This window comes from Dicentrarchus labrax, unplaced genomic scaffold, assembly GCF_905237075.1.
Source record: "Dicentrarchus labrax unplaced genomic scaffold, dlabrax2021, whole genome shotgun sequence".
Lineage (NCBI taxonomy): Eukaryota > Metazoa > Chordata > Actinopteri > Moronidae > Dicentrarchus > Dicentrarchus labrax.
In genome coordinates, this window is record NW_026136707.1 from 9,050,210 (window position 1) to 9,070,871 (window position 20,662).

The 20,662-nt window shown below is 43.9% G+C and overlaps 1 protein-coding gene across 2 annotated transcripts in view; it reads right to left on the reverse strand.

Moving 5' to 3' along the window:
* The window catches only part of cicb (capicua transcriptional repressor b), a 36,207-nt gene extending 17,213 nt beyond the window's left edge, over window positions 1-18,994 (reverse strand). For both annotated transcript variants that reach the window (XM_051405968.1, XM_051405967.1), the window contains exons 1-2: window positions 18,766-18,994; window positions 8,328-12,331 (exon numbers count right to left, since the gene is read on the reverse strand). In XM_051405968.1, coding sequence (XP_051261928.1) covers window positions 8,328-12,198 — 3,871 coding nt within the window. In that variant the 5' untranslated portion in view covers window positions 12,199-12,331; window positions 18,766-18,994. The remainder of the gene's footprint in view (window positions 1-8,327; window positions 12,332-18,765) is intronic.
* Between the last annotated feature and the right edge of the window lie 1,668 nt (window positions 18,995-20,662).

The window sequence follows — 20,662 nt, forward strand, 5'->3', positions numbered from 1 at the left end:
GGTCGGTGGGTGGTTGGAGAGAAAACAACTTGTGAAAACAGAACTTCTCTTAAAGGGAGGGAGTGCATGGGGGGCCAGAGAAGGGGGAGAGAGAGAGAGAGAGAGAGAGAGAGAGAGAGAGAGAGAGAGAGGGAGACAAAGGGAAAGCATTTAAATATATACAGATATTATTTCAGTATAACACAGCAAACAAGGGAGGGACTTGCTTGCGTGATTTGGTTTCCCGTCAAACTGTATGAGTCAAGAAGTCATGCTCAGCTTAGCTCATCTATCCATAAGACAAATACAATAAGGGGAGGGACTTAATTACCTCTACCAGCCAGTCAGCTCATCAGGAGCTTGGGTACTGACCAATAAGGTTGTGAGAGCCACTGGCAGCCTGTCCTCAGTAGTAGAAAAGTTAACCCTCTCAGTTCTGGGTTACACTTCTCTAATATAAAAAACACTTAAAAAAATCACAATTTTGGATCTGTAAAACTATAAAATACTTTGAAGAAAGAGAAATAATATTCTAACATGTCAAATAAAAAGAAGATTTTTTTTGTAATGTGCCCAAGTGCCACTTCAATATGCCACTAAACTCTCATGTCCCTTTATCTTCTCAGCCCTTTGGCATCAGTAAAGCATCTTGCGTCATGTAAAAATATGGGGTGACTGTACTTCTTTTAAGCCTAGGCGTTTCCAGTAAGAGTTCAACTATTAAGCATTTGAAGAAGGGACACAGAGAAGGAGGAGGTAGAGTTAGAGAGAGAGAGTAAGAGATTAAGGCTTATCAACTGCACTGAGCTCTCAACAAGTCAATCCAGCAAACACAGTGTGTTAAGCACAGGGAGTCGGACAGCATGGCTGTGTGAGTGAAAGGAAAAGAGGGTGAGAGAGGGCAGGGTGGAGATGAGGGATTACTGTGGCTCAGTGGTTACAACCCTGGGTAAACATTACAAGCCCTTAGTAATGAACTACATCTGACCAATTATTCAGAGCACAGTAATGAGTTTTCCCTTTAGCCTGGTTTGTATACAGCTCAATTCTTGAATTGATTAGCAACATTATATTGCAAATGTATTTGTGTACGAGTATTTTCATTTTCATTTTCAAGTCCAACTGTCATACAACAGCTATTGGAGCACAGCAAAAGATCTACACTTAAGATAAGAACATCTGTTGATTGCTTGTATGTAAAGTTGGATTGAGGAGGTGAGGTAGGCATGCTGGTGGGAAACCACAGAAGCTTAGAGCTTAGTCATATATAACAGAGATAAGAGTGAAGTAAGAGACAAGGTGTGAAAAAACAGTAGAAGAGAAATTCCCCCTCAGCTGAGCTTAACTATCTCTCCCTGCTGCTGTGCTGGCAGTGCAATATCTGTGTAGGTGTTCAGCAGCTTTCATTGGCTGTCTCCTCTTGCAGACATCATGCTTTTAATGTGCGTATGTATGCATGTCTCTACCCCCCAATTACATCTGTCAAACGCCACGTGACCTCACACAAGAAACTTTTCCTCCTCCTCTTTACCTACGCTGGCACCATGCAGGCGGAGCACCGCCCTCGCTCACTCTCCCATCCCATCTCTCTCATCCCTTAATTCATCTTCCACCCCTGTGCTCTGTGTCTCTCCCTCCCACAACCCACCATTTGCTCCGTCCAATTATAACTCGATCCACCAGTCCTTTGCAGTTACCATGGCAACAGCTATGTTGGGCACAGGTCCCCGTTTCGCCCGTGGTCACCAGTCTGCCACTGACCATTACCATCTATTCCATCAAAATAAAATCAACCAAGTACTTTTACATCTGGATGGTTTTGTGGGAAACAAGCAGGAGACTTTTTTAAGACGACAGACTCAATCACGGCTTTGTTCTAGTTTCAAGTAAAAACGAATAAATAACTGCTACTCCCTATTTTGTTCAGTGTTACAAAGCTAAGATGACTGAGTATTGAGAAGAATAACACGACAATTACTGAGAACAGAACAGATCTTAATTGTTGTAAAACACACTTTATACTCTGTGGCTACATAACGCAGATTCACTGACTCTCTTCCCAACCGCGAATAATTAGCACTTGGGAAAAAAACACATGAAACACAAACTTCAGACCAGTGTTTGGAGACCTAGATCCCGCCATCCACTGTGTGAAGGAACTTGTAATGTATGTGTTTGGCCATCTGGGGGCACTACTAGCCTGCAGATAAACAGGCAACAGACCGGCAGCAGCAGAAAACCAGTGCAAAGACTGTGGAGATAGAGATGCAAGGAAAGGAGAGGAGGAGAGTGGGATGAAGGAGAGAAAATAAATTCCTAAGCTAAATAAAAACTCTTCTCATTCCAAACTTTGGGACAAGAGTAACACATGAAAATAGTGATCTCCTAAGAACAATAAGCAATATGTTCAACTGAGATCCTGCAGAGGCAGTAACAGATCTGAATATCTGTCTAACTTTACATGTATGCAGTTAAAGTCTTGGACCCACCTCAGACTAAAGAGCCCCACTGCACCAGTGCATTTTGAGAATCTCCCCAAAGTATGCATCGCCCAATAGTAAATAGGATTATCATTGCACAGGACTTTTGTGGTAAGTCTTGAGGGCTTCACATGTGCTTTGGTGCCAGTCTAGATGGCTCTGTGATCCAGATGTGGTTGTTGCCATGGCCAGGGAGGATATGCAGGGCTTTAAGCGTTACGTAAAGCAGGGGCGGGAGGGAGTGGGGATGTTATTCCCGGGTATCCGTATCCGGGTAGACCAGGATGAAGAGAGCGAAGTGGAGAGGAGGGGAAGCGAAGCCACTGCAATGCGATCGAGCAAAGGGTTAAAACAAATGTGTCATAATTCTTTACAAAGAAAAATAAAAGAAATTAGATGGAGAAAGACGTATCCAAGTGCAAAAACAGTGCGAAAAAGTGTATTCACATGTACTTAAGGGAGCGTGACATGTTCACTCAGTGTTGCACAAATTACGTGTGCATGTATGAGCGACACAGAGAGACAGAGATAGAGAATATGCACACTTAATAATATAAAAAGGCAGTATTGTAATTTTACTTTCAATCATTTATCACTGTGGAATACTGACATCTGAGTAATACTGAAACATGTATCTCATACATCTCTGGAGCATGTTCATTTCAGATGCTTAAAGTACAATAAAAGCTTTTCTGTTCAAGAAACAATGATGCTAATAATAATTATGTTCACAAACATAATCATGCAGCACAGTATGCGAGACGCCGAGCAGTTTCACTACGTGGTCATACAGAGAAAGCTGATGTTTCTGTTGAAACCAGGATCTGGATACAAGAGAATGAACACACAAAACTCATTTAAGACCTTTATAGCAACAAAGTCATCTAGGTGCTTTATGAAAAGGACACCATGCACACTTTCCTCACTGACTTCAGAGCTAGATCAATGAAAGCTGCCGCTCAAGAATGCTACAGACTCACTGTCAGTACATGTAAAAAGAAAAAATTAAAATATTATCTATAAATGCTTATAATATAATACGGTTTCTTTATTTTAAAAATGACAGAAAGGTGTGTTGTAGGTGTGGAAACAGCTGTTGTAAATATGAGTGTGTAAAAAGGATATCTGATCTGGAACACTTCAGTCACTGCCTAAATAATTCAGAAGAAACCCTCCGATTATCAAGGACCGTTTCTGTTTTCAGTTAATGTTGACTAAAACACCCAAGATGGAATAAGAAGGAGCCATCGCTAATGTGTTGGTGTGTAAACACATGTGAGCATGCTGAAGTTCCTCCTCTTTCAGTGGAAAGTGACACAAGCACACGTGCCCCACACACACACACACACGCACACGCACGCACACGCACACGCACACACACACACACACACACAAACACACACACAGACAGGGGCTGCTATTTCTATTTGTGAATATTCTGTGTTATGTACAGGCTACATCAGTGTGATGTTTGCTTTGTTGCCATGGCAACAGACGTTTGGCGCTCACACATCATATCCGGTACTCAATGATTGACGCTTGGTTACTCGGTCTCATACACACACACTGCATGCAACACACACGTGACAGAAACGGTCTCATCCTTCACCTTGTCGCAAACAGTTTTCTGCCTGTTCCTTTAAATGTTTTACAGGAATTCCAAAAGACATTTAATTTACTTACACATTAGCATGTCTTAGGTGGGAAAGCACATACACGCAGAGAACATACGCAGCTTCGTCTTATAATTGTGTGACAGTGTCAGTTGAGAAGTAAACTAAGCCAGGGGATCGTTTCCTTATTTTTGATTGAATTAATTAAAAGAAACCTAATATAAATGTGAATGTGTAGGATTATAAAGTATGTAACACAGACAAAGAAGAGGAAGACTATTTTTTCTGAATTGTACAAAATGTAATTTAACCTGCTCCCTTCGTATCACACGTCATGATCTCTTTGTCTTCTTACACATTAAATCTGCACTTTACTAAGTGATCTATAAGGTGTTAGAACTATATTGTTTTCCTGACGTATCAAATCTAAATTGTCCTTTAATTAACTGCCACATATTTCACAGTAAATTCATCCAACCTCGATGAGATTAAAGTTCCAACCTGACTGCAAGAACACACCGAGCATTTAATTTGTACATTTTATCTTTTCGTCTAATTGTTTGGTTGCAGTTTTTGCAAGTACTATTTTAATCCAAAGGCCCGATGCATCGTAGAAGTTTCACTGTCCCTGAATAGGTTGAATGTGTCATCACTGAGTTGTTAACACATGTGGAAGAATTTTAAATAATCTCGGTTTCAGTGGAGAGATTTCTGTTTTCACCCTCACATAGAACATAATTCTGACCAACACCAGATGTGTGTACTTTTTGGTATAAATATGATCAAACTTACATACTGATCCTCAAGAAGTGTTAACATTATTTCTCTAGAGGGTTTACAGTACCAATTCCCTTTTATTTTTGTTAAAGAATTCCCAGTGACTCCAGAGCATAAAAATTAGCCAAGATTTTTAAAGTATATTTTTACAATATTTACTCTAATATATTCTGAAACAAACAATATTTAAGATAATTTGTAAAAACACTAAATTAATGCTTAAAATAAAAAAAACAACAGTTGACCATTTGCTCATATTTCACAAGCTGATAAGAAAACACAAACACCTACACAAACTGCCACACGTTAGCTGCACACATACACGCATGGTGTTTCCTACTTTCCCTCGTATTTAACACTCTCCTAAGACCATATTCGAAAACTCACACACCCTTTCGAACACAGAAAAACACCCACGTGTGCTCCTCACTCGAATATCTTCAAAACAAATGCACACGCACACAGGCGAGCGTGCACGCACTCACACAAAGAGATGCTATTCATTCATTCAGCGTCCTTACAGCTGCAAAAAAAAAAAAGGATGTGAGGAGGGACCGTACACTCAAAATGACAGCGCTCCCTTTCCTGTCCACTTCTCTGTCACACTCTTGAAAGTCTGCACAGCGATGAGTACATACACACTGAGGGCAAAAGGCCCCGGTGAAGTGAATTACACTAACCGATACTATATGTCCACATATAACAGAACTGAGAAGTAGGCTCTTATTTTCAGCTGATGATGAATAATGCTCACTCATACACTCGTGCACACACACACACTTTATAGTACAGCCTATTCCCACACAGGAGCTTGAGAAACAAATTCTTCACACACACACACACACACACACACACACACACACACACACACACACATTTAGAATCAACCCACCTCAGTATCACCGGCCATGAATGCTGCCCACACCTTGTTTCACTATATTGTTACGTATGAGTAATAAACAAACAAACACATGAACATACACAGAGCATGGGTCAGCGGAAATAGTTTGTAGTGAGTAAGAAGATAATAGTCGCAAGGGTCAGGAAGTCTCACACATACACACGCATACACACACTAATAGGCATGTTGGTCAGACTTTTTCAAGAAATAAACAACTGCAAGATTTGTACAAAACTTGCTGTTAAATCCTCTTTTTTTCCTCCTTCTTCATCTTTATTCATCTTCGCTGTCGTCCTCTCGGAGGCAATCCTCATTCTCTTTCTGATTTAATCCCCTTTTTTCACTCTCTCAAACCGAAAATGAAAAACAACAGTCCATAACTGGCCTACATACGTCTAGCCCACACGTTCTATACACACTTTTGCTTTAGTCTTTAAATGTTATTTCTTGTGTAGCACTGATTCAATGCAGACAACAGTTACACTTCTTCTCTCCTCCATTATTTTATTTTTCTTCAGATTTCTTATCAAACTTTCCTATTTCTTTCTATTATAAATCCATGCTGTCGGATTGTGTCTTGTCTATATAGTTTAGGTATGATTGCTACCACTCAGCCACGAAGTTTCTGTCTATAATGACTTGGAATATAAGAGGGACTCTTGAATATCAACAAAGCTAATCCTGTATAACGTACAGTCTAATCCCTATAGAAAACACAAAAACACCAAAGCATGCATGCCCATGCATACATTTTCTCTTTTGCAGTTTCTCTCTCTCGCAACCACATTCACACTCACACACATGAATACACAGAATGAATTTTGCATCCATCTAGTCCCTTTTTCATTTGCATTTAAAAGGCAGACTAACAACAATTTTATTGTTACTTTGGTCATTTTGTTTTGTCAGGTGTTTGGCTCTTAAATATGACACGTGACGTAAAATAGTCCTGTTCATCAGATCAAGATCATCAGATAAACTAAGCTCCCTTTCTCTGAGTTACCGAGATGGCCGGCACGGATTCTTCTACTTCTTCTTATGCTGACTAGTGAATTCAGTATATTTAGTGAATATAGTGAATAAACGAATCGTTTTTGTCAGCAGCAGTGATTCCTGACCTGCTGAATCACAGGTGCCTGTTCCAGGGCTTACATAGGTCACGTGACCAGTCTTAGCATTTATTTCAGTGTTACCAGCAGACAGGAGGATGGTGGACAGACGACTAGAGGAAGCCATATGGGACGACAGCATGTTGGCTAACAGAAGCTTCTTTCACTGGGCATCAACACACACAGGTCGTGGCATGTTAATGTGAATCTAACTCTCTATTACACTGGGCATATTAACTGTTCTCAAACAAGATATTACATTACATTACAAAAAAATACAATAATTTGATACTTTTTTGTTCAAAACAACTATGATTGCTGAATGAATGGTTGTTTAGCTGAATTAGACTTATTTGATGAATGAAGCACAACATAGTATATTATTGGTTGGCTGGTATTTAATAAACAGAAAAAAATAGAGAAACAAATCACTAAGCAAGGTCTTTTCTATTTACTACTTTATATAACAGGAAAATATAATTTTACAATAAAGGCCTTAATACATTTCCCTGTCTTTCGATCTGTGTGTGTGTATGTGTGTGTACATTTGCACACATTTGTCTAGTCTTATCATTGTTTAAATACTTATGCCACTTGCAGTAGCTTCAGCTGGATTCACATTTATAACTACGGTTTTTCTTCTGTCTCTCCTCTGGTACTTTTGTCATGACAAAGCTGCACTATATCTGCATTTCTCTGTGGAGTTTCTCAGTAAAGGAATCATTGCCCTCACACTGCAAAATGCTTGTTAACCTGCTAGTTCAAGGCCAGTAAACTTCGGCTTGACAGTGTGTATGTGTCAATTTTTGTTAGTTAACAAAAAAAGATACCATTTAAAGAATTAGGTAAATTAGGTGAATATATTCTCTGGATAACATTTAATTAAATTGTAAAAACAAACTAAAAGATAGATAGACAAGAGATAGATTAATTACGATGTAGGAAAAACAGAGAGCCCCAATACCCTTTGTGCCACACTCCTGGGTATGTTGCAGCAAATCTTTCGATTGAGCTTGTTAGGTTAAAAAAAAAAATTGCACTCATCTTAAATTAAAAAGAGGAGAATATTTCCTTTATTTTTCATTTGTATGCAGAAAACTGCATAAAAAAAATCTGTAAAGACTACTATTAATGAAAAACCTAATTTCTGAGAATTTGTGAAATTATTCTTCACTTTGAAACAGACACTATAATAAATGTATCCCTAATTCATATTCTATTCTAATCAATATTATTTATCAACGTGATATATTTTCTCTCAGATGTTTAGCTTTTTTTCCTACATAGACTAGACATAGTTAACATGTGATGGTTGTCGTGAGAGTTTTTCTAAACGTCTGCTCTTTTCTATCTGCAGCACAATTCACAAACTTCCACAGACTAATTTCTCCAAAGTGTTTCTCCTCATTCCTTCAAAGTCACTGACCTCACATACAAAATACACTCACACTTATGGAGTAATTCTCACCTGTGCCAGGACGTCCCATGATGATGTCTTTTCGTGGGACGGGGTGAAGGCTTTCAGCGGGGAGGATCAGGGGCAGCAGAGCAGTGGGAGAGGGGTGACAGGGAACTGGCTGCTGGACCTCACCCCCAAACCCTGTCCCCCTGTTGTCCTCTCTTTCCCCAGAGCTGTCCGTGCTACTTGGAACAGGAGCTGTGACTGTTGTGCTGACAGTAACTGACAGGGCCTGCAGGGGGGCGTTAGGGGTGTCAAGGGTGGGCAGGGAGGAAGGTGTCGGGGACACAAGCACCAGAGTTTGGGCTGGGCTCCGTAAGAGGACAGTGCCATTGGGTACTGTGGCTGCAGCAGCGTTAATGGGGACGGGAACCTGGAGGCCAGAAATTGGCTGAGGGGTAAGGGGTGTTAGGCTGATGTCTTTGGATGAGGTGTTATCTGTCCCTCCCTCGTTTCCACCTCCTCCTCCTCCTCCTCTTCCCAAGGGACACTCTGTAAATTTTGCCAGTGGGACTTCGGGATTCCTCACAATGACAGGGGAGTCCCGCAAGGCCTGTTGGGATACAGGGACCACACGACGAGGCCCTCCATCGGGAGTGAGAGGAGAAGGAGGAGTTGGAGAAACCAGCAGAGGAGGAGGGGAGACAGCAGTAGAGGACGGTGGTCTACTAGAGGAGGGGGTGGTCACCCCTCTGGGTCGGGAGAAGGTGGGTGTGTGTGTGCGGGAATGTGAAGCGGGTGTCTGGGGGGACAGCACCCTGAAAGAGTTGCTGAGGTCCCCCTGCTCCAGCTCTGTCTTGGGTGTGTAATCGTGGTGGTGTGAGGGAAGGGGTGGTGGAGGGGGCGCGTCAGGCTTTCTTTTGCTGGGGCTCATGGGGACTGTAAACATCAGGTTGCTGTGGAAGGAGGGCTGGATGCCTGAAGTGTGTCTCTCCCTTTCTCCTCCTCCAGCTGGGGTTGTTGCCTTGCTGCCCCCTGCTCCTCCTCCTCCCCCCGTCCCGCTGGGCTGCCTGTGCCTCCGATGTTGCAGGACAGGCGAGGCGGTAATCGGGGAGAAGTTGGCCGGTCTGAAGCCAAACAGCGGGGAGGGTGAGGGAGAGGGGGCAGGGGAGAAGGGTGACTGGTTTGAGATGGGAGAAAAGGAGGGGGTGACAGAGCGGGAGCTCCCTAATGACACAAGCATGGTGGCGGCCTCACACTCATCAAAGTCAAAGCGTGACGACAGGTCATGGGGGAGGAGGGAGGGGAGGACCAAGCGGGGTCTGGAGTCTCCTCTGCTACTGGCCTCACTGCTCTCTCTTGATGTGTCGTCCCACTCAAACTCACTGCTTGCTCTCCCCCGCAGGTCAGAGGGGGTGACTGTGCCTGAGCTGCTGCCTCCTCCTCCCCTCTCTCCCCCTGCTGCCTCCATCTCTTTGGTCCTCATGGACAAGTGTCTAGAGCAGTATCCTCGACGCTGTGACTCCTTCATACAGCCCTCCCTGGAGCACAGCCTCCTCCACTGCTTGCCATTGAACTTCTTACGGATACCATTAGGGGTGCACACCACATCGCCCTTCTTATATTTCTGCTGAGCCAATGAGAGGGGAGTCCTGGAGCGAGAGGAGGTAGAGGAGGACCCCCCACCAGAAGTGGGAGTTGGGGTCTGAGTTGGAGTGGTCTTTGATGGAGGTCTGTTTGGGGGGGTATTGTTCATTTCAGACCCCAGTAAGGCAGGGGAAGGGGGTGGCTGAGGACTAGCAAGGGTGGAGAGGTGTGGGGGTCCCAGACCCCGCACCACAGAGAGGTGGGTGGACGTGGGAGGGTAGCCACTGGACTTTGAGATGATGTTTCTGTGCTGAGAGGTCACAGCATTTGGCTTGGGACCAACAGTGAGACCCATGTTAAAACGAGATACCTCAACGTCCTCTTCTGGAGTGTTTGGCTGTTTCTGTCTCTCTCTGTCAGAGTAGTTATCTCCACAGCCATGAACTGTGCTGGAAGCAACACTGGAATGGGGTGGTGGATGTACGTTTCCATAGGGATGCCCTCCCGCGACCCCTTCATGTGAAAACCCGTGGCCCAACCTTGCTCCCCCTCCTAGCACCCCCATTCCAATACTCAACTGGCACACTTCCCTCTCTACCTCCATCTCCTCCCTCCGCTCCCTTTCCTCCCTTTCCCTCTCCCGCTCTCTCTCCTTTGCCCTCCCACCGTCCAAATGTGAGACCTCCCAAGGAGGAGTGAGCAGCCTCAGACTTTGTCGGGACACCCACACAGCCTGAGCATTAGGTTTCCTTTTCTCTTTCTCTTCCCCCACCCCGCCATCAACCAGAGTCTCTCTGTCTTCACTCAGGAGCACCTGGTAAGGAAACGAGACACCGGGGTGGGGGTCCACCTGAGCAATAATCCCTTCCCTGTACAGCAGAGGACCCCCCTCCTCTCCACCAAAGGGCACACACACTCGAGTCCCAACAGCCACAGGTGCCATGCCAGGTGGGGGGGCATCCAAAATGAACTCCACAGTGCTCTCAGCTCCTGATGACGATGCCATCACGGTGCCACTATGGAAAGGGTATTTAACAAGAGTTCCATCTACTTGGAGCTGGACTTCAACAGTACCTCCACTCACCTTACGCACCACACCCGGTCTGAACACAGGTGATACAGGGCATGAGTCCTTAAGCCCTCTGTCCCCCGCAGCTCCAACCCCACTCTCCATGGTCCTCTTTATCTGGCGAGCTAGAACTCTCTGGTTTTTCATGCCTTTGGCCAGAGCTTCAGCTAGCCCCTCTGAAAGACTGGCCTCTTTATGGTGGGAGTTATGGATTGGAGCCGGGATGTGGGAGTTCTTTTGATGAAGGCTTGGTCCTGTTGCTTCCATCACGTCCAGGTCAGCTGAGTGCTCACTAGCTGTATCAGTAGACGTGGAACGCACTGAGTTAGGGGCCCCCTCAGCCTCATTTTCCCCAATTTGGATATCTTTTTCCTGGGAATCTGCTGTCCTGAGGGCCCTATCCTCCGTGGAAACAAAATGGTTTGCTTCTGTAGCTTTACAATCCACAGTTAGCACTGATGGCTGATTACCTGAGCAATTATTACTTCTACTATTACTGCTAGTGATAAAAGTACTATGGCTCCCAGCACTACTATTACTACTGTTAGTCAGGCTGTTAATACCACTTGTAGTGTTACTGTTAGTAGTACTATTGATGCTAACATGAATGCTTTTATTAATGCTATTACTAATACTGTTACTACTCTTGAAATTATTATTGGGCATATTCACACTATCACTGATTTTACTGTTAATATTGCAGTAACTGTTGTGTATGAGTGCAGGGCTGGAGGTAGGAATGGTAGTCAGGGCACTTGTATTGTTAACAAAGTGCTCATATGTGTATTTTTTCTTGGGTACGCGTGCCTTAAATGTGGCTGTTTTCCTACTGGAGACTGAGCCCAAGCTTGGGCTGTGATTGGTGGCCAGAGGGGGCGTGGCTGTGGACAGGGGTGCTGGGGCAGAGGTAGGAAATGCTACAGTATCAGTGGACATGGCACTATTTCCATTCGCGCCCACTATCTTCTCCTTTCCTGTATTCCCTTCTGCATTCTTTCCATCCTTCTCAACTGACTCCACAGGTTTCGTCAGCTCAGTAGATTCCTCTGTCTTGGGGGTATTGCTGTTAGTGATCGGTTCCTCCTTAGAGTTGGTGGCTGTGGGCGGGGTCTGTTTACGTGTGGAGGGAATGTTGGGTGTATGCTGTGTGGTTTTGACGAATGTCTCCCTCTTGACTCTTTTGGGGTCTTTCTCTTGAAGGGGCTGAGAGCCCCCTCTCTTTCTCCCGCCTCTGCCTCTAGTTAACGGGGTAGAACGCCCTCTGTGTTTCTTTAATGGTCTCATCTTTTCTTCACAGTTCACAAAGTGCTGCAGATTCTGTAGCGCTCCTCTTTTTTTCCACTTCTAAGGCACTCCTTTTGTTTTGTCTTCCTCTGCTTCTTCTTCTCCCCTGTCCTTCTCTCCTCTGTGTTGCAGGCTGGAGAGGAAGAGAGAAACGCAGAAGACAGGTGGTCATTTATTATCTTCATAATCAAAAATTGCTGAGAATAAAAATGACGTCATACCTGGAAGTGTGCTACACTGCACTGGATATAACACTGGCTCAACATCTGATGTATGCTGACATTAACCCTCCATGTCTGCCTGATCCACTAGAGTGTCTGTGTGTGCTTGTCCAATGTTGGATACGCAAAATATAAAATCTTAATTTAACTAAATCCAATGTTAGTTATTCACCATTTTAAAACTAGACAGCAACATTTTTTTTTAAACTGCTTCGTGAAAATAAAGGTGGTAAAATGATAACTTTTCTTTCAAAAATTAGTATTCTTCTTAAGGCCCTATCATAGTTAGCTTAATACTAAATTAAACATTACAAGAAGAATAAAAAGCAAAAAAATATAGATATTTATCTTTTGATACTAGTGATGAATTATTGATTTACTTTCCAGGTAATCCCAGGAAAGCATGTCTGAGATTGACATTTAATCTGGTTAACCTTGTGTGAGTATGATATCACTTATGTAGTGGGTTGGTTGATTCAAAAGGGTCAGCAAAAGAAGGGCCCAAAGGACAACAGAAAGAAAGAAAGAAAGAAAGAAAGAAAGAAAGAAAGAAAGAAAGAAAGAAAGAAAGAAAACATTCAAGGTCAATCGCTTCAATTTGTCTCTTATAGGATTCCAGTATCCAAATGTTTTTATGAGGCCTCTTCTTAAATTTAAAATTCAAATGCAGAGACAAAAACACATTCTCTCTATCTAAACACACACACACACACACACACACACACACACACACACACACACACACACACACTTGAGTCTCATACTACAAGTCGCCTGATCTCTCCACTGTACTCCCTCCAGCTACTTCGACATGCGACAGGGTAGCTTTCTCACGATATGCATTATAGACTTGATGCTTCGTGTTTAACGCGAGATCGCAACAAAAACACAGCATTTATTTTGACTTCCATCGGGAGGGAAAAGGCTGGCAGTGGCCTGAGTGAGGTCACCCTACAACATGAGAGAGGAAGAGAAAGAGAGAGAAAGAGAGAGAGAGAGTGGTAGGAGTATGCGGCTGTTTGGCTGTTTGTTCAAATAGGCTGTTCTTGTGTAGTCATTGGGAATTTCCACAGTCATTCTAGCACTCGCTGGGCCTCTCTCACTCTTTCTCGACGTCTCAGTCTTTCCCAGTCGTCTTTTGTCATTGTCTCGCTGACACTGACACACACACGCACGCACACATTTTCACAAAAAGACAATATAATTGGAATAATCTTCCATGGTAAGATACGCCCAAAATGAGAGAAATTAAAAGGCTGGCACAGGATCAGGCACACTCACTGATGCAAGATTACAGGCTAAATACAGTCACACACAACACACACACACACACACACACACACACACACACACACACACACACACACACACACACACACACTCATACACAGACGTTTGCATATGTGCTCCATTAAACTAAGCCCAGCAACTCACCAACATACGCAAATGCCTGCATTCATACAAATAGAAACAAGAATGTGCATGGACAAATGTATACGGTACACATGCTCACACTTCCTGTGCTAGACATTAAAAAGTTTGTCTCATACACACACACGCGCACACATAAGGTGACCTTGTTAACGGTTTGTTTGCTTTAACAAACAAAACACAACATAAACTAGTAACACACAACTTCCACTTCCTGCAGTATTGAAAACCATCTCTTCCTGGTCCTGAATGACCAATTAACAACCCGAATCATTCACACAGTCATCACTGACTCCATTTTGACCTCTGCCCTTAGACAATACAATATTTACTGTATAAACAGGCAAAGGGCCTTTCATTTTCATTACTGGGTCATAATTGCATCAGTCATTATTTTCATGAGTTCACTATTTTTGTTATGGACTGCCAGTGCACAGCAGATAAATATATATGCACACTGATCATATAATTCTGTTGATACCAATATTAAAAATGATGTTGATATTTTGTATTTTATTGTAATAGCACCACGTGTGGAGTTTCACATCCGGAGTTTACCTACTATGCTGTAACTGTGATGTTTCCTGCAGATGCAGACATTTGAAAAACGATCTAATAATATGTGTGCTTATTTATTACTAACTACATAACTGCTTCTGTGTCTGCAACTGAAGAAGACGAGTACCATTTACTTCATCTTAAATATATGAATAAAAGGTTTAACAGATACATCACGTGCATCTTATCAATCCAAAATTGTGGGCATATTAGTACTTATAGGGAAATTGATTTTTAAACAAATATTCCTCAAAACCAATGAGCAGACCATACTATAGACTACTCACCAAGACCATACAGTTAAAGTCTGCATACAGTCCATTACTCACTTTCTAATTACAGTAAATCCCACGTATGAACCGTCCAGAAGGAAAAAACCTGTGGCTGCAGGAATGTACCTCCTACCAGTACCAGGCCAAGTACCCCTCCATTAGAGTAGACGCTGAGGCCTGGACTGTGTGTGTCGGTCCGGTAGGGTTACTGTAGTGCACTGGAAAAGACAGGAAGGAGTCAGGGCCACTTGGCTGTCTGACTAGTTGACTGAATGACTCAGGAGGATCTGATCTTAGCTTAGAAAAATGTGTTTGGTCATGCTCATGGTTTCCCAAAATGCCATTTGGCTGATAAGCCTGTGGCAGGCATGTGTGTGAATCCACAGTCTGAAACTTTTAAGGAACTGGACAACAGAGTACGTGCATAACGTAGATACAGAGTTTCAGAATTAGACATACACCTCTCTTTATTTTCAGTGCTGAGCATTTGGTGAAAGTGTAATCAGTCAAAACTATTTATTTATTGTACAAATTTGTTGCTCGGATTTCAATTGCGTAAAAACATTTTAACTTTTCACCCACGTGTATCCCTTTGTGAACTCTTAAAAAACATGTGTGGACAAGCAATCATCTTATCCACAGAATTTTAAATTCCAGACGAAATACCAGCGTTGCCAAAGACACCAGTTATAGTATGCTAAATTACAGGGAAAACTATATGAATTTATGCATCAAGCATCTATAATTTCAGTGTTGCCATATAATAAATGGCATAGGATTTTAACATTTCACACAGTCCCGGGTTCTTTCATAAAAGATTAAAAGCATTACAAGCACAGTGTGAGTTCGACAAGCATCACCTAAATTGAAAATAAATGCAGACCTTTAACACTTATTGCTTGTTAGCAACAATCCAAGATGCCCAGAGTAAGTCTAAATCCAAACCTCCTCTCTGTTTTAGTGCATAAGTTCTTTAGAAATTAATTGGGACCAAAAATATAAAGGAAATTGTTAAAAAAATCCTGATTGTCCCCTGGGTAGAATCAAGAGAAAGCAAAGAGAAACTCGGTCATAATTTAAGTAATTCAAGGCGTCTACACCTTCCAGCATTAGAGAAGGTTAAGAGTAAGATATTTGCTGGTCTGGTCTAAAGCTACTGTAAATCCGGAATAGACAGATAATCGACGGCAATTGTCTCCATGCTGTCGGACTGGACTCCTCCTTAAATAGCAGAAGGATGCTGTTTCACCCAGTACACATACAGGAGCACACAATGTAACCCCCCCTCCACAGCATAGCAACATCAAACTTTACACACACACTAAACGCTCTCCCTGGAATTTACAGTGCAGTCATGCATACACAGTTAAAATCTCCCTTGGACCTATATATCGTCTCACACACACACACACACACACACACACACACACACACACTGTGCCATATAAACACCCGTTCACATACTCGTGCAGGAGCTCACACTCTGGTGAGTTCAAGTTTTGCTTTTCTGTAAAAAACAAACATAAAAATAAAATAAAAAGACTTATATGATTCCTAAATGTTGAGATTAAAAATATAAATTTTCATACAAAGAGCACCTTGCTGGTGATTTCTTAGCGGGTTGGATAAGGGTGCATGTATGCGCCAAACACACACACACACACACACACACACACACACACACACACACACAGAACAGTCAGACATAAGGAAATCCCATCTCAATGTCAACACTACAAGAAGAAGTTGTATAGTAGTTATTACTGGACTACACAGCCTTAATAAACCTGCCAGTTTATTCGGTCATTCGCAGATAATTTAGCCTATGCCCAACTGCAACATGGCACGGGATGCGCGCGTGTGTGTGTGAGAGAGAGAGAGAGACGTGGGGGCATTTGAGCTACTTATGGTGCACAAGCTGTACGACTATACACGGCTGTCTTCAGGTTGTGTCTACCTTGTTCAACGCTGCATTTGCACTATATGTCAGTGTGAGTGTGTACGTAGTTGCCAGGCACACTGCAGCTCATCCCTCTCCTAAAAGCATTTTATGGGTGTCTGTATGGGCGCAGGGCTGCAGTGACGGGGACAGGGATGGAGAGGAGAACATCATGCGATGGTACAACAGACGAAGACGACATTACAAGGCGTGATAGTGAAGCCTACCATGGCCCCTTACACACTCCAGCATGGCAGGGCGGCTTTGCCCTTAACTGGGTCACCGGGGAACACGCTCATACATGAAACAGCAAAAAAAAAGAAAGAACATGCTCTCTGTTACACACACACACACACACACACACTGGTTGATGTGCTCATGAGTGAGTGGGATGCGATCATACAGGCAACATGACACAAGTAAAAGAAAAACATTTCGTTAGGGTATTTTAGGTGTAGCAAGAGGGCGAGCTGTGAAGTGTAAGCATGTAAGTGTGTGACTGCGCTTGTTATGGAGAACATCCATTGTGACGTACTATGAATACTGGCAGCTGTTTAGTGGGTGGCATATCTGACTGTAGATATTATATCAATAAAAGAGAAACACTGAGGCCTGGCATTTGTGCATTCTGGCCCGTATTGATCAGGGAGGCAGTAGCATAGATCAGAGGTGACTGTTCCTGTTTGGGACCAAATGGCAGAACTGCCAATGCCACATCGATGGTCAACTGCTCTACCAGCTATGCAAAAGATTCCTCCACCATCAGGGATTTGTCTTCAGTGTAAACAAGTGCAATAATGAGGATATGAGGAATGCATGCCACAGGGTAAATAAGCAGGGCAGATGAGGACACTTTTCGGTCCAAATGTCAAAACAAAAACAAAAAAACAAGCATTTAAAATTCCTGTGAGAAGTACATCTAAAGAGAAATATGACTTAAGTGTTTCTTAAAACTGCCCAGTCAGAGATGTCAACCGTGCATCGACACTGATTGCAGTGCAGGGAAAGTGAGAGTGTCGGCGGCGGCGGTGTGTGGGGGTGAGGGGGGGGAAGCCGAGAAAACACCGAATGCATCCCCGGTTTCTCTGCGCTGATCTCTGCGAGTACTACGAGAGGCGCTACACAATGTCAAAGGAGTATTATGACTCGAGGCAGTCCGTCTGCTCTGCTGCACGGTGCTCGGTAACCAAACACAAACAACCGATTCCAAGTGGCGTTTTTTTTATTTTATTTATTATTATCCCAACTAGACAGGGGCCTAATTCTTCCTCGCACAACGATGTTTGGCATGCAAATAACCCACTACAACGCCTAAGTGTGTACACGCAGCCACTCCAGAGAGGCTTCCTTAATGGAGTCAGTGAGGTGACACTCTTGTCTATATATTTTTTTAAACTTATAGAGAAGGTGGTGATGAGGAGGGAGGGAGGGGGGTAAAGAAAAAAGCAGGAATCTTTCCGTGTTGGTGTTTCGCTCTAGTAAGCAGCTCAGTAATGTTAGTAGTAGTGGTGGTTGTAGTAATCGTAGTACGCAACGGTAGCAGACTACTAGTACCCACATAATGACACCGCCAGCCAGACCATAAGGAAACGGGGGGGTGTTAAAAACGCTCTCTCTTGTTTTCCATTTTCTCACCGGGTCCATTTCTAAAAAAAATATATATATTTATATGATTATTATTAGCACTTAAAAGCGAGCTTGCGGTTGCTGTTAGTAAACATTTGGGCTGCAATGCTGCAAATAGGTCGATTGTGTTTTTTTTTTTTTTTTACTACGCTAGAGCTGCTCCACGCAACAAAACTCGACAACTAAGGTCAAGGAAAAGTAGTCAAAATGAAGCAGAAATATCGTACCAGAAAGCTCAGGTGTCTCCCGGTCGTCCGTGGGACTGCGGTAAAACATTTGAGAAAAGTTTTTAGGCTTGTTACACCCCCCACCACCACCACCACCACCCTCCCCTTTCTCTCGGCTCGCAAGCGGTTGTCTCTCTCTCTCTCCCCCACACGGTTTTCTTCGGACGTTATCGGAACCAACGGCCGACCGTTGGCAGTTGGTTCTCGTCTCGTGCTAACTCGCTGCTCCTGAAAATGGAAAATTCGCGTCAGTTGAGCGTCGCTGCCTCTCGCTAACTTTAGTTTCAACTCACCCAAAACACAGCTCTCGTCCCCCCTTCAGCCAGAGAAAGATTTATGGGGTTATTTTGCTGATGAGGAGGCTCGCGTAACTCTCGGTAACATCCCTTGGCTGTCGGCTCTGGCGACTGTGCGGTCCGCGCTCACACTTTACTTTTCCTCCGCAAAACATGTCTTTCCCCCACAGAAACTCTAACGGGGATATAAAAAACTATCGGTCTTCTTTTCCACTACAGTCACAAAATGGTGAATGAACCACTAACAGCTGGGCGAGCGGACCAATCACAGGTCGCTGACAGGTACAGTAGCCAATCAGCGCTGGCGGCAGAGACAAGTGGGCGTGGCGGGCTGTCAAAGTCCGGTTGACGGACGGGGGGATCCAGCCAATGGCGGCGGGGATGCTGAGCCAGACCGGTGTCCTGTCCCAAAGTTTACAGTATCCAATAAGAGCTTTGGGAACCATAGGAACAGCATGAGGGAGGGTCGAGGGGAGGGAGCAAAACACCGAGAGCCAATAGAAAGGCACAAATGCCCCCTCCCCTTCTGAAAAGGAGTATGTTTACCATAATTGACAGCACAAGTGCCATCCCTGAGCAGACGGTGATAATGCATCAACCTCTCTGCTTGTGCACACAGGAAGCTGCTGCAGCGGGATTAAAGCACCACAATGCGGCTGCTCTGTGGCCCTGCCTCCAAACTGTTGCTAGGTTACATTTTAGTAGTTATTTAGTTATTATTTACCCCAAACAGAGTGAAAACATTGACACTGGTGGGGTGGAGAAATGAGCTAAGGGTGTTTAAAAAGTTTGTGCCGGAGCTGGGTAACTGTTGTTGTGGCGCATCAGACGCATCGGTGCCCCCTCGCAAACTGCTCCCCCTCTCCCTTTTTCTCTCAGCAACAGACGCTCACTTTCACCGCGCTCGGCCAATCAGGGCGCCGCATCCCGCTGGCTCTGACGTCGGCGGCCCCGGCGCCCCGCCCACTCCTGTGAAAGTGAACGGGACCGCTCTCGGCTGACGTCACTTCACCGGCAGGCGATTGGGCAGGTGCGCGGCGTCTCGGGGCCAATGGGTGCGCGCGGCGGTGATGTCATCAAGAGTGTTGCCACCAGCTGGAGCGAGGGGGCGTGGCCTGGCGTAAACTCGGCTAACCCCGTGTTTGTGACTCGCAGGCAGCGGCGGAGACGAACCGGTGTGCTGAGTGCTCGCCTGGAAAAGATGTCTCGAGATGCGCGTGAGACGGGCATCCTTTTGCACGTGTGACCACTTTGGTTTTTGCATTGTGACCTTTAACCTCTACATAGCAGGAGGAGGAGGGAGAAAGAAAACAAAAAAAAACCCCACACTGCCTCGCTAAAAAGATACAGCGCCACAATAGTAAACATTACATAATCCCCCTTTTGCTCTGTGTGTAGTAAGAAGACCAGACTCATGCTGAGACAGACAGCCATGCGGGGGGCTCTCACAGGAACAGTGCCCCCTGTCGGTGTGGTCTAACGCGTGAGGCCTACATGCCTCAATAACGGGGGAGAGGAGATGTTGTAGACCTAAATACAGAATAAAGTCCCGATTGGCTGGAAGGAGCTGGGTAATTTTTGTAAGAGAGTTTGGTTGTTTGTTTGTTTTTTTTTTTGCCTGTGTGTGTGCACGTGTTTATGTGTGTGCAGGAAGGACGGAGAGAAAGCTGGGTGTCGGTTAAATGTTGATGTAGAGAGACATCTAGTTGTAATTGTTCAGTATTGCAGCTTGTAAGTTTCAGTGGTGAATTTGTCCTCAACATATTTATTTATTTTTTTTTTTCTTAAATCTTTTAAGCCTTTTATTGTGAAAAGAGTTTCCTCATTTTAAACAGTTTACGTTAAACAATCCAGTAAACTCGTGATTATAAGTCATGAGTAGACAACTTCTGTT